Genomic DNA, 10008 nt, shown 5'->3' with positions numbered 1-10008 from the left:
ACTGAGAAGGAACCAGGAAAAGATTACTTCTCGGGAGCCCATGACAAATATAACCTCAAAAGAACCAGGCAGAATTCCTGATTGCATACGTTCGGACGAACAATGTGACCTTACTACGCCTGTACAGAAACTGCCGCTGCATCCTGTCCCAAGTGAATGCAACGGAGGAGTGTAAAGAGAGAAAGAAAAAGGAAAAACAATGGGGACCTGTCATCCTTTAGGGACAGGGGGAATAACAAATATTCCCAACAGGCGACTGGCACGTTTGATCCCCCGCCCTCCACCCACATACATGCTGTTGTTTGCTATGATGACGTGAGGAGCTGCTGGGTGCGTCTGGGAGGGAGGGGGGAGAAAAGGGGAGTTTTCCTGGCCCGCCATTGTCTCCCTGCCAACCTGTCCTCGGCGGAAAGCCTCATTTATGAAATGTGGTCTGGAGTGACAGAACGTGAGCCGTGTCAGGGGAGGGTCGGGGCAAACGGTCTCCGATAAACCTCTGAACAAAAACAGGAAGCTGCTCATCTTAAAGACCAGATAAAGACGCTTATTAAGATAACTAGAGATGCACACAGATACTCATGTACATTCATGCTAATAAAAATTATATACACACTAAAACACTCATGAAAGTTGGGAAGGTATATCAAAAGATAAAAAAATATATATATAAAATTGCTATTATTTTGACTGATATTGCAATTGCGATATGATTCACGGACGATATTAGAGGGAATGATCATTTTTGCCTCATTGTTCTCCTTTTCATTGAAAAAGATTTAAATGATCATGCGTAATTCTTTTCAGGGATCTGTACCAAACAAAGATGTTTTCTTACGTCTGTAGAATACAATTTGGAGAACAGGACATTTGCTGCAGCAACATAATACTTAATTTGGCATTTTGACACAAATTTCACCTTTAATAAATATTCTAACCTCCTGTGAGTTGGATATTGCACTAGCCCATATTGTGATTTAACATTTTCTAATTTTGATTAATAGTTCAGTCCTATAATATTTGTATTATCTGTACTATAGCTTTTGTATATGTAGTAATTCTCATAATTTGGGGATCCAGTAAACGGTTGTCTACAAGATACACTACACCACTAAGACACCCATGTACATGTCGAAATGCTTCCCCAAAGGTCAGTGAATTCAACGACCACAACACCAGAGGGAGTTCCACAAATCATGTTCAACCCAGATTCGGCACAAACAAGGGACTAAACACGTTTCGCAATTATGCCACAACAATGTGGAACACCCTACACACCGCCGTAAAATAATGTGAATCCCTACCCACCTTCAAAACCGCCCTCAAAAAGCACCTACGGGAGGCTGCAATTCGAAACTGGCCCCCGTAAATGTCCAACCCCCCCCCCCCCCCCCCCCCCCACATGTACAGTTTCCTCCCCATCGAATGTATATAGTTTCTGTTAGGATCCCTGGTAAACAGTACTGTATATTAGTATATCCTGTATGTCAAAAATTTAACAGTACTGTATCTGTATGTTGTGTATGTCATAAATGTCATTATGAATTGAAAATGGGGGACCCTGATGTAAACAAGCCGAAAGTCTTTCTCTGGTCTGAGCCGTACTGTATTGTACCCATTCTGCAATCCGTTAATAACATTTTCAATCAATCAATGTCAAAGACACACTTCATGTCTCGAGTCAAAAGTAATCGTCAATACTTAGTTTTTGTCTAAATCTGTTATGGTAATATTCCAAGTTCTCTTAAATCTTCAACACATCTGATCTTTCTCAATCATTTTCCAACTGGATGAGCTGAAGCTGTTGATATGAAACCAAGGAGGATAGAGTAGCTCTCGGATTGGGCCTTTCAGTTCCGAGTCAGGCATCCAGCTGGAGAACCAACCGCTCCAAGGCTCTCTGCTGCCATCTCCCTGTGAAAACCTGAAATACACTAAATGTGTTTTGGCAGAGTCAGCAGGAACATTCTGGATGAACTGTTCATCTCTAGGTGAGATTAAGTAAGGTGAAGGTTAGGGTTCAGGTAAGAGTTGGGTTTATAAACAACAAACGGTGTAGCGATGTTCATACTCTCATCCACAACGTCCTTGGTGACTCTCCCGACATTAACGGTAAAGAGCGACATACAATACATGAGACTGGACATTCACATTTTAATCGATAGAAACGAGATTTAGAATGAATATTTGTACAATACATTTACTGCGGCTCCAGCGCGGTTGTACCGGCGTCACTACTATCTACGGGGATTCGACTCATCAACCCCTAAGACATTGTCGAAAAGAAAGTTGTCTAGTCAGACGTGGACTACGCCACTGTACATTCTGTCATTGTCTCCAGAAACAAACAAAAAGTGAAAAACAAGTCTTAAAAAAAAATTACGAAAAGTGAACAGAAATAAAATCTAAAAAAGTTACGGCGTGGGTGGAAAACGACTAACGAAAAGGTGACAGCGTTTACCAGGTGTAGGTACAGAGAAAATGGACTTCTGCGCAACCTCTGTGGATACAGAATATCATCCCCTTTACTTGCCAGTTTCCAAAAGCCCAGCCATGGAAATAGATACACAGCTATTGCTGTTTTGTGGATCATTAAGACTGATAAAAAAAAGGAACCATTGTGCCCAGATTATAAAATAATACCCAGTGGATGTGGTGGTGGAGTGCAAGCTGAAGAGTTTCCCCTGTTCCGTCTTTCATTCACCGTTTACCTTCCTCTTCTTTTGCTCTTCCCTCCTTTCCTACCATCGTCCTCTTCTGTTGTCCGGTAACCCGCGTCTAAAGTCTCTCTCACCGGTGGTTCACTCAGGTCCAGAGAACAGTACCTTTAACATTCTGTTTCCAGGCTGATGTTAAGCACCATTTCCAGCGCGCGGTGTTCCTCCGTTTCATCAAAGACACGGCGGTGGCGTTGATGTTCAGTTTCCGACCCGAAACAAAAAGTCCACATTGACCCCTCTTGGTTTCTTTGGGACCTTATAGGCTGGGTGTCCCAAACGCATCTTAACATATACCATCTTTTCCTAATCCTTTGATGACTCCTGTGTAGCTGCTCAGTAGCAGACAGTAGCCTGCAGCTGTACTGGGAAGCTTCACGGAGCCAATGTGTCCAACTGGAGCGTCAAAAGCCAGTCACATAAAAGCCAGTCCCATAATAATAATAATTATAATAATTTTTTTTAAATGGGGGACAGAAGTGAACTAAGTGATAGGGATGAATCAATACAGATTCCCTGTCCACAGACTAGGACCATCCGTTTGGAGTCACTGGAGAAAAATTATTGGGATATAATAAATGTTTCACCATTTAGAGAGATCGAAGAGATCGAAGACCGACACCCTAATTTAGCCTGGTGGTCTCGGCACAATGTCCCACACCAGTATCAGTACTGGTGCATCCCTTCCCTACTATGCACTCAACACCGTTTGATGAACATTGTTACTCAGCTGTAAGAGTTGTACCCTTCCTGCTGACTTGTCATACAGAACTTGTAAGTCTCTTTGGATAAAAGAGTCAGCTAAATGACTAAATGTAATGTAATGGTTAAGCTACATTTGGGAGCCCCCAGCCAGCCCTGGACTGTTCTAACTGCAGTGTTTTGTAAGTGTCCTGTGGCCGTCTCAGCCGGCCCGGTGTTTGATGCGTGAAGAAACGACCTGCCTCAGACAGTGGCCTCCACGTCCTGAGGGTCGTCCCCTTCCAGTAGGCTGTAGGAGGCGTGGCTCTGGAACGGCCTCTGTAGGGGATGGGAGAGCAGCTTGGCCATGCAGTTGTGCAGCTCGATGGCAGGTCCACACAGGGACACCTCGAACCGGTAACACATGCCCCTGGAGTCCAGGTTGCAGAAAGAGGCGTAGTTGTCCTGGGGGGATGAAATAACAGCCACAAACACAGTGAGTAGAGTACAGGAGGACAGGGGGGCTGCAGCAACGCAGCATCAATGGTCTCTGTGAGTGAGAACACAATGAGCGCTGAAGGGACATTACATAGTTTTGCAGCAGACAGGTTTATGACGTTTCAACAATATGTTCTACCCCTGGTATGATCAATAGAACTCGTAGTTGAACCCTTTCACTACCACACTATAAAAGGGTTAACGCTTTCACTGCCACACTACAGAAGATTAACCTTTCACTACCACACTACAGAAGGTTAACCTTTCACTACCACACTACAGAAGGTTAACCTTTCACTACCACACTACAGAAGGTTAACCTTTCACTACCACACTACAGAAGGTTAACCTTTCACTACCACACTACAGAAGGTTAACTCTTTCACTACCACACTACAGAAGGTTAACATTTCACTGCCACACTACAGAAGGTTAACCTTTCACTACCACACTACAGAAGGTTAACCTTTCACTACCACACTACAGAAGGTTAACCTTTCACTACCACACTACAGAAGGTTAACTCTTTCACTACCACACTACAGAAGGTTAACATTTCACTGCCACACTACAGAAGGTTAACCCTTTCACTACCACACTACAGAAGGTTAACCTTTCACTAACACACTACAGAAGGTTAACCTTTCACTACCACAGTCGTAGTGGTAGTGAAAGGTTAACCTTCTGTAGTGTGGTAGACTAGTGAAAGGTTAACCTTCTGTAGTGTGGTAGTGAAAGGTTAACCTTCTGTAGTGTGGAAATCATTAACCCTTTGTAGGGAAAGGTTTACCTTCTGTAGTGTGGTACACCCTCCCTAGGTCAACAGTGGGACAATGTGCGCAACGACCAGGAAGGGAATTGGCATAACGACTAAATTGGGATGGGGAGCAAAAAAAATACAGAAAAAGTGAGAGAAAAAAAGATATATATATATATCCACACACCCAAACACCAATGACTCTGCTTGGCGTGGTCGCGGTAGAAAAAAATCCCTTTTCCCTCATGTTTGAAGCCACTGATTGGTATAATATGATTTGTAGCCAATCATATTATACCAGGTAGCCAATTGACGGAAAATCCGTCACGACTCCGAATCAAATTTATGGAAATCCGTCTCAAGACGGAGCGCTTTAATCCCTGGTTCTTCCTGTCAGGAAGTCCAAGACCCACTGGCAGAGGTCATAGTTCAAGCCCAGGTCCCTGAGCTTGGCTACGAGTTTGGAGGAGACTATGGTATTGAATGCGGAGCTGTAGTCGATGAATAGCATTCTCACATAGTTTCCCTGCCTCTTGTCCAGGTGTGATGCTGCTGTGTGCAGCACATGGGCTATGGCGTCCTCCGTGGACCTGTTGGGGCGGTATGCAAATTGCAGGGGGTCCAAGGTGTTGGGGAGGGAGTAACAGATGTAGCCCTTCACTAGCTTCTCAAAGCACTTCATGGCTATGGAGGTGAGAGCTACAGGGTGATAGTCGTTGAGGCAAGCCTCAACTTTTTCAGACAGGTGGGGATGACAGACTGTTCTAAGGACAGGTTGAATATGTCAGTGAATACCGGGGCCAGTTGGTCGGCACAGACTTTTAGGACGCGGCCGGGGATACTGTCCGGTCCTGCTGCCTTCCTAATATTCACTTTCTGATACCATGTCTCTTCAGCTCTGCCTCAGTGTCCCGCCTCCAGCTGTTTTTGGGCCTTCCTCTCTTCCGCTTCCCCTGGGAGTTCCATGTCAGGACCTGGTGTGTGTGATGGTAGCAGTAAACTCGAACAATGAAAACTACTAATTCACTGCCCGCACATATTCATTTGATGACCATTTTGATTATGTTACAAAAAGATTATCAGAATACTATTTGAATAGCCTTCAATAAACATTTTGCGGATGCTGGACATTTAAAAGAAAAGACTATTCAGGGTCCCTTTTTATTGATAATTGATCATGATGAACTCAGTTCCCCTTCTCTCCTAATGATGTACTTGAAGCATTGCAAGCCATTGATACCAGGTGTTCCAACTGGAGAGGATAAATTGGATACTTTTTTTCTAAAACTGTCCACTCCAATTAACACGCATATATCTGATCTTTCCCATCTTTGGTAAACAATCAACTTAATTATCTAGTATTGTTTTGGATAGAAAGGCTTGTGACAGTGTGTGAAGTTGGGAAATATCCAGTCTGAATCTTTGACAATAACAAAAGGTGTGCCACAAGGTTCAATTGTAGGTCCCATCCACCATTTATATGTATTGTATTGCTGATTCTGTCATAATCACAGCACGAGCATACTTCACTCCCCCTCCTATTCCCCTCACGTACTCCACACGCTCCTCTTCATCCCCCTCTCCATCCACTACACACTCCTCCTCATCCTCTCCTTCTCCATCCACCCCTCCATTTACCCTTATACATCCAGCATCACTTCACTTCACGCCACCTAGCCCAGCTGCACTCCATCCCCCTAATTCACACGCGGTCAGGCACCTCACTCTTCACAGCTGCACCCTATCCTCCCCTGATGAGGTGCCTACTTCTACTCCTCGACGCTGACCAGAAGCCGTCGTGGTATTAATTACCACTACCCAGGTACGACGTCTCTACCTAAAGCTCTGCTGGAATCCATCCTTTATATTGCCTACTCTAACCTGTTCTCTCCTGTGCCCCAAGGACCGCCGTCCCTGCCTGGACGTTTCCTGTCCCCGAAGAGGAACACTTGCTCACCCGCTGCAGCCCAGCAGCTCCCAAGACAAGAACAAGGACCACTTGCTCGCTCGCTGCCGCCACAAGACAGAACATAACCCTGTTCTATTCCCCCAATTCCTGTGTTGCTCATTTCATTGAAACCCTTGAAAACGCTCCTATCTCCTCTCCTGTGTATTCAGCAATTGGGCTGTGTTCCAGACCACAATCTCACAGATTCTGTACAAGTGGCCATTGAAAACTTGCAACTTTCCTTTAATGCTCTCATTATTCTTAAATTGGTACTTCATGCAAATAAAACAAAATTCATGTTGTTTACTAGAGCCAGAAATATTGAATAGAATGGTTTGCATATATCTACTGTGAGTGGTTCTAGCATTGAGTCACGTAGTATAAATATCTTGGCATCTGGCTCGAAATTTACATTTAAATAACATAATATAGACAACCTTGCCAGCAAGCTGTGACAGAAAATTGGCTTCTCGTACAGAAACAGAAGTAGCTTTCCTTTGATTAGCAGGAAATGATCGTTGAAGTGGTTTTCTTATTCGTTTTTGACTATGGTGAAGGAATAGACATCCCCTCTTAAAACCACTTGACTCAGTCCATCACTCTGCCCTCAGACCTATTACTGGAGATAGCTATGATACTCCTGTATAATAAGGTTGTTTGGTCTTCTCTTGCAGAGAGGCGCAGTAAACATTGGTATTTGTTTATTTAAAAAGCCCTTATTGATAAGCTATCATGTTGCAATCTAGCATAATGTTGCTGGATTGGAACTTTGGACCCCATCTAACTCACTTAACCCTTTCACTGCCACACGAGAGCCGATTAACCTTTTCACTGTGACAATACAGAAGGTTAGCCCTTTACTATCACACAACCGACGGCGATGCTCCATCATTAGCATCATTATCTCCGCAGATGCGGAGCTAATGATGGAGCATCGCCGTCGGTTGTGTGATAGTAAAGGCCAAGGGTTAACCTTCTGTCGTGTGGCAGTGAAAGGGTTAAATGACTGGCTTCTGCTTAAGGTTCCCCAAGGAGTTTGGAGAGTCTGCCTGTTCTGCTTCCAACTCATGGAACATCTTTCAACAAACTTTAAGGATCAATACTCTTCCAACCTGCCCAATTCAAAACCTGTTGTTATTGTTTGAGCTATTACTACTTTTGATTTAGTCTGTTCTGGTCTTTGACTTATTAAATAAAGGTTGTTGATGACAACAACGACGGAGACGACTATGGGAAATAACACTCGAGAGTAACCAAATAAAAATCTACAAAAATATAAGGATATCTCAAGAAGACTGAATGGAGACTATGAAAAAAAAAATTGTACAACACACATACATCCAAACAGGTAATAAATACTAGGTGCTGGACAGAAAAAACAGTCTGCACACTATAAGACTATGCTCCCATGAACATTACCCACCATGAAGACTACCACCATGAAGACTACCACCATGAACATTACCACCATGAACATTACCACCATGAACATTACCACCATGAACATTACCTCCATGAACATTACCACCATGAACATTACCACCATGAACATTACCTCCATGAAGACTACCACCATGAACATTACCTCCATGAACATTACCACCATGAACATTACCACCATGAACATTACCTCCATGAAGACTACCACCATGAACATTACCACCATTAACATTACCACCATGAACATTACCACCATGAACATTACCTCCATGAACATTACCTCCATGAACATTACCACCATGAACATTACCACCATGAACATTACCTCCATGAAGACTACCACCATGAACATTACCTCCATGAAGACTACCACCATGAACATTACCACCATGAACATTATCACCATGAACATTACCTCCATGAACATTACCACCATGAACATTACCACCATGAACCATGAACATTACCTCCATGAACATTACCACCATGAACATTACCACCATGAAGACTACCACCATGAACATTACCACCATGAACATTACCACCATGAACATTACCACCATGAACATTACCACCATGAACATTACCTCCATGAACATTACCACCATGAACATTACCTCCATGAACATTACCCACATGAACATTACCTCCATGAACATTACCTCCATGAAGACTACCACCATGAACATTACCTCCATGAACATTACCTCCATGAAGACTACCACCATGAACATTACCACCATGAACATTACCCACATGAACATTACCCACATGAACATTACCTCCATGAACATTACCTCCATGAACATTACCTCCATGAACATTACCTCCATGAACATTACCTCCATGAAGACTACCACCATGAACATTACCTCCATGGACATTACCCACATGAACATTACCTCCATGAACATTACCTCCATGAACATTACCTCCATGAACATTACCTCCATGAACATTACCACCATGGACATTACCACCATGAACATTAACACCATGAAGTTTCAAGTTTCAAGTTTCTTTAATAGTTGTCATACAGAAGTACAGAATACTTTTGTACAAAATGCTTCTTACTGTTGCGCTCCAGAGACTGTGCAAGACAAGATAAGTATGAAATAAAAACATTACCACCATGAACATTAACACCATGAACATTAACACAATGAACATTAACACAATTAACATTAACACCATGAAGATTATTACCATTAACATTACCACCATTAACATTACCTCCATGAATATTACCACCATGAACATTACCTCCATGAAGACTACCACCATGAACATTACCTCCATGAAGACTACCACCATGAACATTACCTCCATGAAGACTACCACCATGAACATTACCACCATGAACATTAACACCGTCACCATGACACTATTTCTCATATTTTTAGATTCAAATGACATTTTATTGCCTATAATTACGTCCTTCATCTATTACCCTGTCCATACCTGTACTTCCCCTCTCCCCATACTGCTATGACACCCACATTTCCCCATGGCGATCAATAAAGGAATATCTTATCTTATTAACATTACCACCATGAAGATTACCACCATGAACATTACCACCATTAACATTACCACCACATGTGACTTTTCCAGCCATTATCCTCTTCTTCAGACATGACCATTGACATTGGTGTGTAGAAGAAGAGCATATGCTCGCAGCATCACATGCTGTGGTCTAGTGCAGTCCTTTTCAAACCCTTCCTCAGGAGATCCACGTTTTCACAATAAATATTCTTGTGTGACCCAAAACTCATTAGGCAGCTTATTGTGTGAGCTAACATTTATCCTGCTTTTAGACTGCTAAACAGTGTTTTACTCAAGTCTTGAGGACTTTTTAATCTTCCCATGACCCACGTGTACTGATCTAGTGAGCAGACTACCACACTAGGCACTTGTATTTTCCCCCATACAACATCTGATACTCTCTCTCTCTCTCTCTCTCTCTCTCT

General features: G+C 42.9%; 1 protein-coding gene across 1 annotated transcript in view; it reads right to left on the bottom strand.

Annotated features, from left to right (window-relative positions):
* Nucleotides 1-2134: 2134 nt before the first annotated feature.
* babam1 (BRISC and BRCA1 A complex member 1) overlaps nt 2135-10008 on the bottom strand; it is a 23003-nt gene continuing 15129 nt past the window's right edge. The window contains exon 9 of the mRNA XM_084310491.1: nt 2135-3860. Coding sequence (XP_084166617.1) covers nt 3660-3860 — 201 coding nt within the window. The 3' untranslated portion in view covers nt 2135-3659. The remainder of the gene's footprint in view (nt 3861-10008) is intronic.

Source organism: Notolepis coatsorum, assembly GCF_963971535.1.
Source record: "Notolepis coatsorum genome assembly, chromosome: 3".
Lineage (NCBI taxonomy): Eukaryota > Metazoa > Chordata > Actinopteri > Aulopiformes > Paralepididae > Notolepis > Notolepis coatsorum.
Note: the sequence above shows the minus strand (reverse complement) of the source record. Positions and strands in the feature narration are given on the sequence as shown.